The sequence below is a fragment of the Calliopsis andreniformis genome, chromosome 2 (assembly GCF_051401765.1).
Source record: "Calliopsis andreniformis isolate RMS-2024a chromosome 2, iyCalAndr_principal, whole genome shotgun sequence".
NCBI lineage: Eukaryota > Metazoa > Arthropoda > Insecta > Hymenoptera > Andrenidae > Calliopsis > Calliopsis andreniformis.
In genome coordinates, this window is record NC_135063.1 from 4,515,501 (window position 1) to 4,531,591 (window position 16,091).

At 34.9% G+C, this 16,091-nt stretch overlaps 1 protein-coding gene across 1 annotated transcript; it reads right to left on the bottom strand.

Moving 5' to 3' along the window:
• Positions 1 to 5,454: 5,454 nt before the first annotated feature.
• On the bottom strand, positions 5,455 to 15,986 carry LOC143188327 (uncharacterized). Its single transcript, XM_076392534.1, has 34 exons — positions 15,083 to 15,986; positions 14,648 to 14,794; positions 14,378 to 14,555; positions 13,938 to 14,307; positions 13,784 to 13,859; positions 13,562 to 13,668; positions 13,290 to 13,490; positions 13,094 to 13,225; positions 12,827 to 13,016; positions 12,709 to 12,773; positions 12,638 to 12,648; positions 12,509 to 12,594; positions 12,295 to 12,326; positions 11,912 to 12,075; positions 11,810 to 11,866; positions 11,622 to 11,720; positions 11,366 to 11,588; positions 10,983 to 11,316; positions 10,780 to 10,888; positions 10,699 to 10,738; positions 10,611 to 10,657; positions 10,439 to 10,539; positions 10,254 to 10,397; positions 9,953 to 10,176; positions 9,490 to 9,869; positions 9,229 to 9,398; positions 8,941 to 9,077; positions 8,671 to 8,821; positions 8,440 to 8,581; positions 8,094 to 8,366; positions 7,887 to 8,023; positions 7,509 to 7,648; positions 7,182 to 7,415; positions 5,455 to 7,041 (listed from the first exon to the last, which is right to left on the bottom strand). The coding sequence occupies exons 1-34, from the start codon at positions 15,162 to 15,164 to the stop codon at positions 6,979 to 6,981; spliced, it is 5,046 nt and encodes a 1,681-aa protein (XP_076248649.1). The 5' UTR covers positions 15,165 to 15,986; the 3' UTR covers positions 5,455 to 6,978.
• Between the last annotated feature and the right edge of the window lie 105 nt (positions 15,987 to 16,091).

A 16,091-nucleotide genomic window follows, 5' to 3' on the forward strand; every position in this document is an offset into this window, starting at 1 on the left:
GTTTTGCTTTGGTTACACGGCAACATTTGGCTGCTGGTAACAGAAACACGAAGAAAGCTAGAGAAACATTTAGCAACAAGCGACGACTTTTTCAAAATACATTAACAGCAATAAAAAGTTCCTCGTTGCTGCTTAGTGGTGAAATAGCTAGTGATGGCAACTGAAACACTTCAAATCTGTACATATGACGAAAAATTGGAATTGCTTCGAATCTATATATATGATGAAAAATTTGAATTGCTTTCAACATGGTTTGAAACTTAAGACTCCTGAAAGTCTTGATAAGTCATGAATCTTGAATTTTCTATAGGTCTTGAGCGTTGAAAGTCTTGAAAGTTTTGATATTTTGAAACTCTTGATAGTTTTAAAAGTTGCAAGATATTCAATAGGTCTTGGGGCTGAATAATAATTAAATACCTTAGAAGCATATCCAATAAGCAGTACTATCAACATAAAGTACTGAAGACTGTTTGAAAGTTCAAATTATCTTTCAAGACTTTCAAGAATTCCAAATGTTTTAAACTCCGAATCATGTTCAAAGTGATTCAAATCTCTATAGTTTTGAAAAACTTCATAATACAATTTTGTGATATAATACAGATAATTGCTTCAACCCCTAAACAAATAATTAATATTTGATCAAATTTTAACGTCAATTGCAAGACACGGAGCATCTCACACACTTCTCGCGCGCACGGGTTTCTCTTTTTAGTAGCTGAATGAATTCGATAGCGTAATGAAAGACCATTGTTTCCGAGCATAATATACCCTCGCCAGGGAACATGTGCTTCCAACAGCTGACACGATCCTGCGTGCCGGCCTTGCGTAATACTAATTACGTAATGACAGCCACGCCGATGACAGAGCCTTGGATCGCTGTGATCGGCTTTGTCCTCAACTAAATATCGATCACTGTCGCGCATATATGCAGTTATTATCGTGTATCATTGCGCGATTTCCCACCGACTTGACCACCTCTTCGTTTCATAGGGAAAACCTATGGACACAAACCTTATGAAAGTCTGCGAACTCTGTCGCCGAGCATTGTGCAACGAAAGTTGAGCATTCGCTACACTCTTCATCCGTCCACGTCTTCGTCGTAAGTGAACCTCCGCGTCGCTCGGAAATCCACCACCGTTCACGCGAATCAAGTCGTCTGTCATCGATAATAGCTACCGTTCGAGATCTGCTCCGCGATTTTTCTTACTACTTCTCGATGAAAGGTGCACGTGTTTCTAATACAGGGTGTCCTATAACAAATAGCACAAATTATAAGTTGATGATTCTGTGTGAAGAAGTGAGCACAGAATGATCGTAACTCCTTTTTTAATAGATATGTTAGAGGTGATTATTACACGTTTCATTTCATTGGTTTTATTATCCAGATTAATTTGCGCTACGTTTTCGATTGCATCGTTATTTTTGGAACACTCTGTACTTTGATCGTACGCGTCCGCGAACGGGCGTGCATTTTGCAACCGAAACGCCATCAAGAGACAAAGCAAGGTAATCACCGTGATAAATTTTCGCGAGAATCGGGTTTACAGTTAATCACACTTGATTACGTATGCGTATTCATTATAGGTGTTGCGTCTGACTATGGTCACGCTTCGCGGAGGAAGTCATTCACGCGACCAATCGTCGCGATGAGCTAACAACATCCTGCAATTAAAGTGGTCAGCTCTGATATAATTCCGGGAGATGTGGAGCAAGGGAAGAGACGACAGATGTAAACGATGGAATTCGGTGAAATGGTTTTTGCTCATTAGGGGCTTCAAGTCTTCTTTTGGCTAAATATAACTCCTTGATGAGACGATAAAAACGTGTGTCATAAGCGTCTTATCGGTGAAAGGAATCTTCCTGAAATCTATGAACGTAAAACCAGTAATCGACTCAAATAATGGTAACCAGTTTGATAATTAAGTGCATCGAGTTAGCAGACATTAAGCGTCGTCTCTTCGTAACCGCACGAATGCGATTTCATCCGCCTTGTCGACTGCCACGCGCTTGCGACTCCTTCATAAATTTAACTTAACCCCTGGACTAACCGCGAGTCAAATATCTTGATCGTCGTCATCAGTCTCTGTCACTACTGTCGAAACGTCTCCCGTCGTTGATCAGCGAAATCGGCGACGTCCTCTATGTTACGAACTCGTTGACGGATAACCAACGGCGCAAAACAATACTTTTTATTGCGTCTGAACGCGCGTAAAATGAAATTTCACGACGGACCTGGCGCCTGTGAAAGTGAATTATGATTAGCAGACCGTCTGTTTTTGCTCTAAAAAATTCTGCCTATTGACCTTTGGGTCCGCGAAAGTAAATTAAGAACAGTGTAACAAAGTCATGTAATTTAGCGATTTCAACAGTGTTGGATGGTTTATGGGTTGATACAAGCGCTTTCGATCATAAAGAGTATAATGATCGCGTTAAATATGTTCTACATCGAGGCATGCGTGGAATTGCACGCGAGGCTTTGCCGACACGCGAATCGACGCTCGTAAAGAAATGTTGGAAATCGTGTACCCAGTTAATATTTATGTAGCCCAGCGTTTTTCATTTAGCTATTCAATATCTTCGAATATACACGAGCGTACTTACATGATTGCATTACGCTTCTGATTTCAGTCGGACTGTCATTGACCATTATCACGCGATGCTTGAACGATCGATGCTTTAATTAATAAAGTAGTGACTAAGACGATCATTCAGTCTTTATTACTCCCCAAACAGATACAAACTATAATCATAAAATGATAAGAAAATATTTCCTGGTTCGCTTCGTGCTTCAACAAATAGGCATTAATTATTATTTCAGCATGATAGATTTGATTATAGTTAGAGACAGAAAATGGCTGTTCGAGGTTGACGAACGCTTCCCATCTTATTATTTGAGTAGTTCCATTTTTTGGTTCTTTCAGTAACTTTTTACACCTCCTATTTATTCATTCATATGAATTAGACAGTTTATCTTAAGAATTTAATAGTTCAACAATATTTACTAATTTTTTCGGATCAAATATGCTTGCTTTTATGAAAGGGAGATCGTACAGACATTTATTCACAAATTCAAGATTAATTCGAGATTTAGAATATAGCTTCGCGGCATATTTTATTCATACATCGTATAACCGTTTGCTACGTCTCGTTTCTTCATTGAACTTTAACGTTTGATTCGCGTATAATACGCGCACTAGGGACACACAGATTCCTACAGCATCGAACACGGTTAGGTCATCATTGTCCATGGTCATGGGCCGTCTAGGTGGTCCTCGTGAAAAGGAAACTGCATAATATATGCACGCGCGTTTTATTGCGGCACGCGGGCAAACGCATAAAGGCAGAGCCGCATTATACGCGACACGGGTTCACCGACACGTTGCTTTATCCTGTGCGCCAGTGATGGGATCAAGCACGATACAAGTGATACTGTATTTTTTTCTCGCACTCAACATTCTACAAAAACTCAAATTTCCATATAGACTAGTCCATTACTTATTCCTACGATACTCAATCTTGTATTCCAGTATTTTTACTGACAGTTGCATATGTCCCTTCATACTTTGATATATTGTACAACTAATCCTAGTTTTACTTTCAGACAAACTATTAAAATGTGCAGTAAATTACTTTCGATGGATTCAGTCGTCTCCTCCGAAAAATAGTTTTTATGAATCTATAATTATAAACCACGGATTAATCGTGGTACATGTCAGTGCCCTGACAATTTCTCACATCCAATATTTTACACTTTTGTCTTCACATAACACTTCTAAACAATTATGTGTGATCTTTATTCGTCGCTTCCAGTATTATTACGAAGAAGCGTTCTTGCACTCATTAAAGGTGTTGCAAGCATGAACAATAGCTATGACTTCTCAATAAAAGAACTTTCGCATAGGCAGAAAACTGTTCTCTCAGTAATAGGTACAAATAGTACGAAAATAATATCGTGAGATTAAGTTATATAGTTGAAACAGGTTCATCCCGCGGATTCCCACAGCGCCGAAACTGCAGGGATCAGTAACATGGATTTTCAGGTGGTTCGTACCTCTTCTCCTACGTAGAAACCACCGATACGGTGTCACGTAAAAGAAGGACCGTGGGAGGCGAAGAGAGTGCATTCGCGTGGGCCTGTATCCTGTACCGCGTCCATTTGTCCCCGTGTCCGTTTCGTTTGGCGACAGTAGTACTTAAATGCTGTCGGACCGAGATTATCTTTTGGCGGAAAACGAGTCATCGTAAATCGTTCGGAACGTTATGGTCCCTCGCGAATCTTTCACGATGGAACATGTTATTTCACTCCGCATTAAAAATAAATGCTAATTGTTTCCATAATTAAGCACCTTTGTCAAGAGATATTTAAGGAAACACATAATCGAGCTCTGTTTATGCAAATTGTTTAAATGTTGGCATCATTTTCAAAATTTCTTCATTCAATATATTTTTGGCACGAACTGCTTAGGATTCTTTAAGTGTATTCTCCTGTTCAAAAATTATTGATATTGTAAAAAATTGACTTAATACTGCGATACGATTACAGTTTGTTAAAATGAATTTGTATTAACTAACATAGTATGTAACGAGAATAAAACAGTATTCAGTGCATTTAATTACATGGTACATCGTGCATGCAATGCATAATTTATGGAGTGCACAGTCCACTGAGCATAGGTGACCCTCGTTTATAAGAAAATAAGCTTCTTCAAGCAAGAGCATGGTCAGCAAAAAATTCCATAAACGCTTTTGAGTTTGTTAGGTAACTTTACACGCGTGGTTGTCAAAGTTCACCGACGTTGGTCGAATCGTTTGCACGCACGAAATTATACACGCGTATTGTTACACACATCCGCTTTCATTCGACATTCCTTTGAAAGAGAGATTATTATTACGTCCTACGGCCGCATGGGGAATACAAATGGAAGGCGTGAACTGTCGGCTGGGTTAAAACGAATGGATTAATGTATTGTCTTGAATTGTAAGCCGTGCATTAAGTCGATCATTTAATAATGACTCTGGACTTTTTTTTGTTTGTTAATACTCACGTTCTTATTGCATCTATCTTTTACGAATCGTTATCGTATATCCTTTTAATGCATCCCTCGTTTGATAAATGAAATGATGCAACACTGTGTAAGGGTAACGACCTCTAAGGGTGCAATAGGGTGCGGTTTTTTTCTAATCACGTTAAAGGCAATAGTAAACACATCCGACACCACAGATTGTTTGCGAGATTTACAATAGGGATTAGATGCCACTTAAAGCTGAACAATCCAGTATTTATATAAATCTTAAGAATATAAAAAACTAACTTCATCGGGAATTAAGGAATTCAAAATGTATTTGAGAATAATGTAGCTAAAATTAGTAGAATTATCCAATTTGGGGAAATAAATACACTTGTTATAAACAATTTTCGATAATGTCAACACTAAAAATATCATCTGCAATCTGTTACTGATGACATAACATGTTTATTGTAGAGAAAATGCTACATCGTTTTTTTCTTTGGGATGGTGTATGAAACTGCTTCGTTTTGATTATCAGTCACTCAATTACAATTGTACAATTCAAGTGTAAAAAATTTTACATGCTTTCTCTTTTTTTTACAGTATTCATTTTACCAAGGTACATACAGTAACTTACGTGCAACGATGTACGAAAAACTGTGTGTAAGATTACGTTTACAATCACAATTCGATTACATAATTGAATTATCTACATAATTCGTATCGATGGAAATAAAATCATTCGTTGAATCCATGCAATCGAAAATTATACATATAGTAGAGCAAAGTGTTACAGAATGAATCAGCGCAAAGTGCTGTAGCAACTGCCAAAATGTTTCATTTCTGTTTCTGCAAACATTATTACGCTTCCAAATTTGTTCCTTCTTTCTTAATAATCATAATTTATTTGAAAAAAAAGTTCTTTAACTGAGTATTTCAGAAATTGAATGTCTCAATGAGTAAGAATGCTCCAAAAAGTGGGATGGAAAGAAATGAAGCATTAAAAAACAACACTCGTAACATTATACTCAACATTAGGTTCTTTTCTAGCATTCATACTTTTTATATGTCAATCAGAAGATTCACCTCCAAATAATCGTAATCATTAATAGTATTTATAGGTACTTATTTGTAAAATGACATTTTTTTATAAGTATTACGAAATATGTATATACAGTCACGAATGTAACATCTTCTAGATCAACGAAAAATTTCTAATTTTTTCTGTTTACATTATTACCAATTCATATATACATGTCTATGTATACGCAGATTGTAATTCACGTTAATGAAACGTAAAATTTTATCGACGCAATCAACTTCAGCGCTTTCCTTTTACTTTCTAATTATTTATAGAACGCGATAGTTGTTCACAAAATGAGGTGTAATGGTAAGCAATTATTTACACTGCAGCCTCACTTTATATTATAATTTTAGTTTTCTTATCCACATTCCAACAATCAACTGACATCAATCAGTTCAAACATTTTACTATGCGCTGTATTTCTTATATTAGTTTTCTTTAAATAACGTGTTTAAAAATATGCCAACCTATATTATTAATATATTTATTTTCATCGTTAACATGTCTTACCGGTTTACGTCAATATCCAAAAGAGATAATTTTCGCTGATAATAAAGTAAAATAATATTTTACATTATCATAATAATTGTACATTCGCTCGATATTTCACTAAACCACAAAACTACTGTTCTTTCATAAATTATATATATATATATATATTTATATATCTAATGCACTAGTGGCAAAGAAAGTTCTTGTACCATATGTGTGTATGTGTGTGTATGTGTATGGACCACTTTAGCCCCGAAAGGTAGCTCCATTGGAGCTATTTACGAAGTCATTAAATACTAGTACACTGCATTCACAGTACGTATATCAACACTGTGAGAGAAACAAATCATTTGACTATTGTATATGCTGGTTTTCTCGGCTTCATTCCTCTTATTACGAAATTGTCTGCAATATATTTATATTGCCATTTGCTTCTTCTTCTTCTTCTTCCTCTTCCTGAAATTTCACATTCGATTTATATAACGAATGTTTTTAAATGGTAGAAGTTGTAAAATGATAAAAAATAATATTATACAATTCTCATTGTTGAAGCTTTCGGGTGTAATATAAAAATATCTAAAATAATAGTAATTTACCTCGTCAAACCCGAAACAGGTTTCCATTTCTTTCTGTAGTTTAGGATCGCTTTGCGTATTTTGGGATGCAGATTTATTGGGTGTTCCTGTTTCCATTTTTAATTCCTCAATTTCTGTCTCTTCCTCTTCTATCTCGTCCCCATCTTCTCCCGTGCCGGTTACGATACCACTTTCTTGGCTCAAAGGATCTTGCATTACTAAATCACCATCCTCACTCGCTACGACTGCCATTTGCTGAAGAGAATAGAATTATTAATTTTAGATTTGGATGCATATAAATAGTATTTATTATATATTTATGTCTAATATTCTATATAAATAACTTACCTGATCAGTTCCCTGATTATCAGCTAATTGAATAACTTCTAACACCACATATTGTTGACCGTCACTTCCTTCGACCGCCATCATATCCTCTTCATCTTCTTCTTCTTCTTCGTAACCTTTAAGTTTAGAAGCTAAATCACCTGTTATCATAACACAACACACGGATATTAGTCAATGATCTGATAAGCAGATCATATCGTAAGTGTCCCTGTGAATAAAGATTCGTGTTGTCACTTATTCGTCGTGTATGTGTTTTTTATCTACTTCGTTCTTAAAATTTAGAAATTAATTTAAGAACACTGAATTTAACTTATCATGAGTCGTACACATACAATTAGATTAAGTAACTTTGTCCGCTTTTAAGCGGTGTAGTCTAACCTGTCATAACTTCGACTCTCTGCCCATCTATGATTTGGATCTTTTTCTGTCTACCCATCTTTAGTGCTTGTTGCTTTTCTTGAAGAGACGACTCTGGATCGTGAACAGCCATATGCCGAATAAGGTTGCCTTTGTGCCTAAACAACAAATTTACTATAAAATTATCATTCACGAACCACTAATACGCGATGATTAAATGGTAGGTACCTGAACGGCCGTTCACATTCAGGACACTGATGCGTCTTTTCCTGTGGCGGGGGAGGAACATAAGAAGGGTTATGATAGAGGTTACAATGCCGTTTAAGGAGCTGCTTTTGTCTGAATGACTGAAAGCAATGATCACATTGATACGGTTTCTGGTCTGTATGAATTAACATGTGGCTTTCAAGGTGACGCGCAGATATCGATGCATACGGACATAAATCACATTTGTAACATTTTTCTCCTTCGTGTGTTTTACTATGCAATTTGTAGCTATATCTGTAAATTTAAGTAGCTTCATGTTTTGCAAGAACAACAAAAGCTATCTTAATAGTTAATATAAAATACTTACCTGTCTGGGAATGTTTTTCCACAGCGTTTACATTTTAGAGGTTTATCAGAGGTATGTAATTTTTGTACGTGTATTCTAAGGTCTGTTTTTCTTCCACACGTTGTTGGACATAATTCACATTGAAATACTGGTTTATCACCAACTGTAACAAACATTGTATAAATAACAGAAAAAAAATTTAATTTAAAACCTAAAAGAACTTAAAAATAAATGTATGAAATCTTAACATACCATTATGTATAAGTTTATGAGCTTTTAAACTGTTCGACTGAGTAAACCTTGCCTGACAAAAGTCACACTCATAAGGTTTTTCTCCTGTATGTATTCGCAAATGTCTTTTTAGCTTAAATGTATCAGGACTTGCATATGTACAATGCGGACACTGCAACACAAGCAACAAAGCATTGTATATAACATATGGAAGATTTGTACCTACACATAATGAGTGTGTGCATCCAGATAGAATAAGTGCTGAGCAGAATAACTAATAGCATAATGTACCTGATATGGACGCTCCCCTGTATGGCATCTAATGTGACGTTTCAATTTAGATAGTTCAACAGATGCATAGTCACATTCATGACATTTATGTGGTTTTTCATGTGTGTGCCTATATCGAACATGTCTAACAAGTTCACCTGTAAATAAATACTAACAATGATTACTATGCCTCTGTACTGTAGCATAGTTTCAAATAAAAAGTAAATTTATTTTATGTAACAACAAATGATTGAGGCAAAAAGATATAAAACAATTAAGGAAAAATATATGCAAGAAAAATTTACTTACCAGAAGTCGTGAATGCACTGTCACAAAATTTACAATGATGTGGTTTGGTCCCAGTATGTGTATTAACATGATTTTGAAGAGAGGCCAGCGTTTTAAACCCTCTTTCACAGACACTGCATTTGTGTGGCCTCTCTTCCGAATGCGACTTCATATGTCGCGATAATAAATACCTATGTGATATAAATTCAATGTTTGTTATAGAGTTGTTTTCCATTCTAATCATATAATCAGTCAAAGCAAAATTTAGGAATAAGTATTTACCGTTTTGGACTTGTGTAATTACAGTAATTACACATATGAGCTTGAGTAACTGTCTGCGATTTTTTAGGTAGGAACTTAATAATTTTGGTTTTATCATCTTCCACTTCTGATTCCACTGGAGCTTCGTTATCTTCATTATCCTCAAAATCATAAACAGTGAGGTCTTGTTCACCCTCTCCTTCTTCACCTTCTGTTCCTTCTCTTTCTGCAGGTCTGCTTTCTTTATCTTCAGAATCAGGTTGTTGAACTATTAACACATAACTGACTTCGCCAGGGTTGGTGTCAGATGGTACAATTGTGACAGTCTGATATGCATCTCCAGAATTAATTACAACCTGATTATTTCCATTATTAGCTACTTGCCCCTGCAAGTTCATGTACTTTTGTAATAATAATGCAATAGTATGATACATCACACAATAATAGAACAGTATTTGAAAGAATCTTAATCCTTTTCACTTACATCTTCATCAGCTTCCACATGTTCCAATTCTTCAATTTCATGATACTGTCCATCTTGATGAGCTTCTCCATCATTTTGTACATCAGCTTCTTCTACCTCCTGAATCTGCACTTGTGTCATTACAGGTGTTTCATCGCTATTTGCTTGGTAATAATATTGACCAGATTGGTCAACAAAGTAAGTTCCACCCTCTTCTCCTCCCGACAAACCTTCCACTTGTTGCACTAAAATGTAATATGTTAATAAACTTCATATCCCTATGAATATAGAGTACATTATTAATTTATTGCAAAATACTAACACTGTACATGTTGCAATTGCTCTCCTTGTCCTCCTTCTATCTCTTTATTAAATGTCTCTAAATACGTTTGTATTTCTGTTACAGATTCTTGCCCCTCTTCTAACTTAATTGCTGCTACGTTACTCGTCATGATCAAATCATTAATTCATACAACTGTACCTTCTGTCATTAGTCTGAAACATTACCAGTAGCAAGTTCTACTTTATAGTTCAAACAATATATTAAATACATGAAATACTGTATCATATATACATTGAAATGATGAATAGTAGAATTAAGAGGTGATCTTTAAGAAGATTATACATTTTAAACTGTCAACACAGACATCATCTTGTCAACGATACAACAATACACAACATGTAAATAGTCATAATAGATAACTCAAGTACTTGTAACTTATCGAACTACTGTTTAAATCTACAATACCATCATCTCAAAGATGTACATAGACAAGTATTCTCAAGTAAATAAAGTGCTTCCAAAAGCTACAAAGTAATCAAAGAAACAGAACGTAAGCTCTAAGTACTGTGTAAGAGTAAATATAACAAGTATACCGAAAGAACGCGTAAATGTGATTGATTTTGCAATCGGGAACGTGAAAACACGTGTGACGAGTGGAAACATTGCGTATGCCACTGGATTACCAGCGAGATACAAGTGGTAACGCACGAGACATCATAGTCGCGTGGGAATCAGGAGAAAATCAATATATCTGGGTGAAGAATTCGCAGGTAAGAAAAAGTGGATGAGCGCATTCAGACGTGAGAGGAAGATGAAAATCGGCGACTGGCCACGCGTCGCTGGCAATCACCGAAATTTGACATATCCAGAGCGGTGTTAGCGCGTAACGGAGCGAAACGGATTGACAGAAGCGACACACGCCGCCGCGGAACGCCATGCAACACGCGAAGCGGGCAATGCGAACAAGACGGTGACGCCATGGGCAAAATGTGATCGCGGCGTGATGGGTGAAAAGGAGCGCGTGGAAATACGCAGCGGGCCAACAGGATTCCGTTATCGCGGGCTCTTGTCGCGAACACCAGAGGCCCCAAAGTTGCGCATTCTGTCGGAAAGCTTTTAAGACAACACGGGTGCTTACGATTTCAGGACACAGGGGGCATTAACGACAAAAATTTCAGAAAATTATCACCGTCGGCGCTGTCATCAATATGGAGGACGCGATAGAAGGGAATACTGTCCGTTCTGCTACGTGCTGCGGATAACTCACCAATCTTTTGCGCTCCGTCCAGGACTAGGGGCCACGGATACCCTCGAGTATCACTGAAAACCACCTCCGTTCGCGTCGAATCGTGTTTCCACGTTGTGCCAAGTTCGCTCGCCGCACGAAATAACGAAATATTCGCTTACCTCATAAACTCGCGATCTTTCGTGTGAGGGCGTTGTGTAAGAGCCAGAGGCCAATATGGCTGATCGAACTGCAAGTGTTCAAATGCTGCGCGTTGGTAGCTGCGCAACGGTATGCGTTATTCGTCGTGTTTACACCGGACGACCGTCGTTTTAGGTACTTCCGGTTGTCCAGCCGTCCGTGATTTTACCTATCGACCGATTCTTTCTTTTTCGTATATATTACGTTTTCGCGAGACAAATTGTTTCTTAACGCGTGTAGCGATTCGATTATGTCGGTATTATAACGTTACAGGTGAAGACTTTTTTGCATTGACGACAGAAGTATTGTAAGCTTCGGACTAATCGATGAGGGTAAAAAAAGGACGCCATATAAAAAGAGCGGGAAAGTTACAGTTAGGGAAGGGGAAAAAATGGAAGATTTGGTAGGAAAGGGAGGTTCATCTGTAATATCATACTGTAATGATTGCATTAATATTTTGGAGGTGGTATTGTTATTGATTTTTTATAGGTTCAGTAATTGGTTGTAGTAAGGAAGAAATACAATTAGAACAATTTTAATTAAATACAAAACGTAAATATTACGTTTGATGCAATTTAGAAACAGAATAATAATAAAAGATTTTATTTTATTTTTGTATGTATACATTTTGTACAAGTGATATTAATATTTTACTATGCATATATATTTATATAGAAAATGGAACACTTTTAATTATAAAAAATTTCAGTTACAAACATGAGTATTCATGTTAAATAGTAGGTGTTATACATATAAGAATAGAGATATGATTAGGCATAATTACACAAAGGAAGAGAACAATTTAATGTAAATAATTTTTATGATAAAATGATTTATAAACTATAAGAAAGATAATTATGCTAAATACAAATAGCATGTACAAACATGTATAAAATGTTATAAAAATAATGCCATTTAGTTATACACTTTTGTAATAATAATACATTCTCCTTTCTGACATATTAAATATATTATACATAACGATCGTTTGATTAACAATAATTCTTTCTTTCAAATAAAATCTATTTTACATTATTTTGTAACCGAACTATTGAAAAATTAAGGAACCACCAAAGCTAAGGATAGAAAAATAAAAATGTCAACATAGCGGAGATAGTTCATAAACAAATATGCTGTGATTAAAATCCCTATTATATGTGTCTAAATGTATAAATAGAAAATATCTACTTGCAACCTTCTATACCACGGGAAATGTGACAGGCCTCTTGCTCCAAAGAGTCTTTAATGTCAATCCTTAGAGTATAAACAACCATTACAGCCACTAAAATTGTCACTAGTATAGAGAAGAATAATGAATATTTCAAACAAGTGACATCACTTTGTAGTTTCGCATTACTTTCTGTCAACTGTATTACCTGTAAAATATCACTTCATTTATTCATGCAATAGGTAACATTATTAATCATGATATTATTTTATCACTCTAACTTACTCTAAAGAATATTTTAGCCATTTTTTTCTCATTTTCTGGCATTTTGGTTGATAATATAGGTTTTTGCGCCTCGTTGGTTTCAAATAGACCATCGCAACATCGTAGTTTATGTTGTTCCGTTGGTTGCTCGGACTAAAAATTATATATATTGATATACTGTAAAAATTTTCATAAAATTTTGATGTATTACCATTACCTTCCAAAGAGCAGCTACTTCTTGAGCCGGCATATTCCCGTTTTTCAGAGGAAGGCACATAACTAAAAATCCATCATTGTGTAGAAAACCACGTACGTTATACCCAGTTTGTAAAACAACTGAGATTGAACATTGTTCGAGGGGTTGCAAAACTCCTTTACTAGGTCGTACTCTGTACTTTTCAGGAGATGTTGTTTTTATCTAAAATAGGCATAATTACAGATTTCTAATATAAATAAATTTTCAATATAAAAAGAAAATTTGGATAATACCTTATAAGATAGAGGCTTGTCAGTGGTTGTGTTTTTAAGTGTAATTGTTCCAGAAATTTCATTCCCAGTTTTGTTAAATGTAATTGCTTTTGGTTCAACAGATAGTACTACAAAAAATGGTAGAAGACGTTGGTAGACAAAAGGAACACGAGTTTTATATTAATTATTCTTTGTAAACAATAATTACAAAACACTGTGAATTTAAATCATTTTATTACTTACATGCTTCTTCATTTACCTGATCGCTGAAACTAGTTGGTGATTGTTCTGTCAATGGAGAATTTTCTGCAAAGTGTACCTAAAATTTTGTGACATTGAACAATTATAATTAATTCTTTCAGGGTTAATCTTTTCGCTATTATAAGCCCTTATTTACCTTCTTGTTATCAAGTCTACCATTCATTGTAGCATCTATATTATTTTGTGTTTCTGGTACAAATTTGAAATCATAATCAATGGTACCACCCCAACATGTAAGTATATCATTGGGATCTACAAATTCTTGTATGTTAGTTTTATGCACAAACTTGATTTTTGGAATCGCTTTAGGTGGCAACCATGACTTTATAATTTTGAAAGTAGTATTTACTATCCATGGCATTTCAAAAATGATAATAAGGTTTAGAAAGTTTGGATAATAATTTTTACAAAGATTAATCAGATATCTAATAAACTCCATATCTAAGTTTAAAAGACCAGTGTCTGCCATATCAAAGAATAATGAGATTTGATTCCCATTTGTATATCTAAAACAATACAAAAAATTAATTTTTTTTTAATGAGCTTGCATATTACGTAAATTTTGTTTATGAATACCTTTCCAATCTCTCAAACCAATATACAACAAGCTTTTGTAGTTCATCAAAGTCTTTGCCTCCCTTTGTGTACAATTTACATTTAATAACAAACATGGTTTTACCATCTTTATCTCTGCCATAAATAAAACACAATCCAGCCTCTAAATAATGCCTTTTCACAGTATCTTCTGTAATCTCTGCAATTAAATATCATTGGTGCAATCACATTAAATAATCCATAAGTTACTAGATAAAGTCTCAAATATATCTTAATTCATATATAATTTACCATTTGCACCAAATTTTTTTCTCCAGCTACAAGTTTCCCATAACATATTAAGTGCATCTTGCACATTATACTCATGATGCTCTAAGAACCGTCTTAACCAATTATTATTCTCCTTTACTCTGGCAATATCTGCCGGATGAAATTCTCCTAAAATAATATTCAGGAGATCAATGAATAGAACCACAAAGCTTATACAATCTAACGTCCTTGTATAATTTGTTTAACTAATATGGAAAAAGTAAACAAAATACGGAATATTACTCTAATATACACTAAAATTACCTGTTCTTCCTGTATTAAATATATATGATAAAAAAGCATTGACCTTGTCACATGACAAGGCTCCAATTTTAATCTCTTGCTACTTAGTTGTTTCGCGTATACAATTAAAGAAAAGATAATTAACTTGATAAACTGAAAACAAAATATACATACTGGAATCTGGTGGGCCTTCGTCGTCCAATTTCCGAAAAAATCTGTCACGGAGGTCCGAAATCAATTCTGTTCGTTCTTCCATCTTCGGGTAACTTGCTGTTGGAAATAAAGCTTTTGACCGGCAGTGAACTATATAAAACGATATAACACGATAGCCATACGATAATTGTTTATTCGAACACCAGATCTGCGCGCTGAGTAATGCGCACGTTATTCTGATTTAGATCCAAATTATTAAGTTTATACATTCCATTTTCAGGGAGCTATTCAACGTGTTTCTTCATACGTGGACATTTCCGTATTGACTTAATGACATTCTTTAAACCTGCTTATAAGTGCTTCACGCAATTTGCAATGCAAAATATGCATGAAATCTTTTGTAAGTAATTCCAGAATGAATAGCGCACAGATTTACTTCCAATATGTCCAATGTTTGTTTAAGCCTGATTTTCATACGAATTGATGGAAGTAGATAAAATTTAACAAAAATAATTGAAGTTATAACACTTGAAGAACTTACTGTTTCCCCTATCGATTTTTTGTTTTAACTATTTATACGAGATCTGAGGATTTAGATAGAATTTAGTATAGTCTTCAATTGAAACTTGTGACAAATCTTACAGGGAATGAGGAAGAATAACATATTATTTTCATTGTATTTAAATCTGTTGTGTAATTTGTAAATAATCCGATTAGAAACAAAGAGGCAAATGAATGGGATGGATGTATTTCAGTTCAGAAACAAGCTTAGGGAATTGAACTAGGGAAATTTGGAGTGGTTAATAACCGTTATATAATTATACATGTCATTAATAATTGACTTTATCTACGGTAAATAACTGAAAATATTAATTGCATTTTAAACGCGAGATTGTTTCTTAGTATTACGAAATCATTATGCTGTTTAAATTATAGTAACTATTTTCTAGATAAAAAACAACTGATATGTAATAAGAATAAAAATTTGATATTATTGTATCAATAATGTATAGCAGGAAGGGTGTATGCA

Coding starts and splice junctions, on each gene's coding strand:
- LOC143188327 (XM_076392534.1), bottom strand. CDS start 15,164: ATGGAAGAACGAACAGAATTGATTTCGGACCTCCGTGACAGATTTTTT. Junction 14,556..14,647: donor AAAAAAATTTGGTGCAAATG/GTAAATTATATA, acceptor ATTTAATTGCAG/AGATTACAGAAGATACTGTG. Junction 8,024..8,093: donor GAATGTGAACGGCCGTTCAG/GTACCTACCATT, acceptor TTTGTTGTTTAG/GCACAAAGGCAACCTTATTC.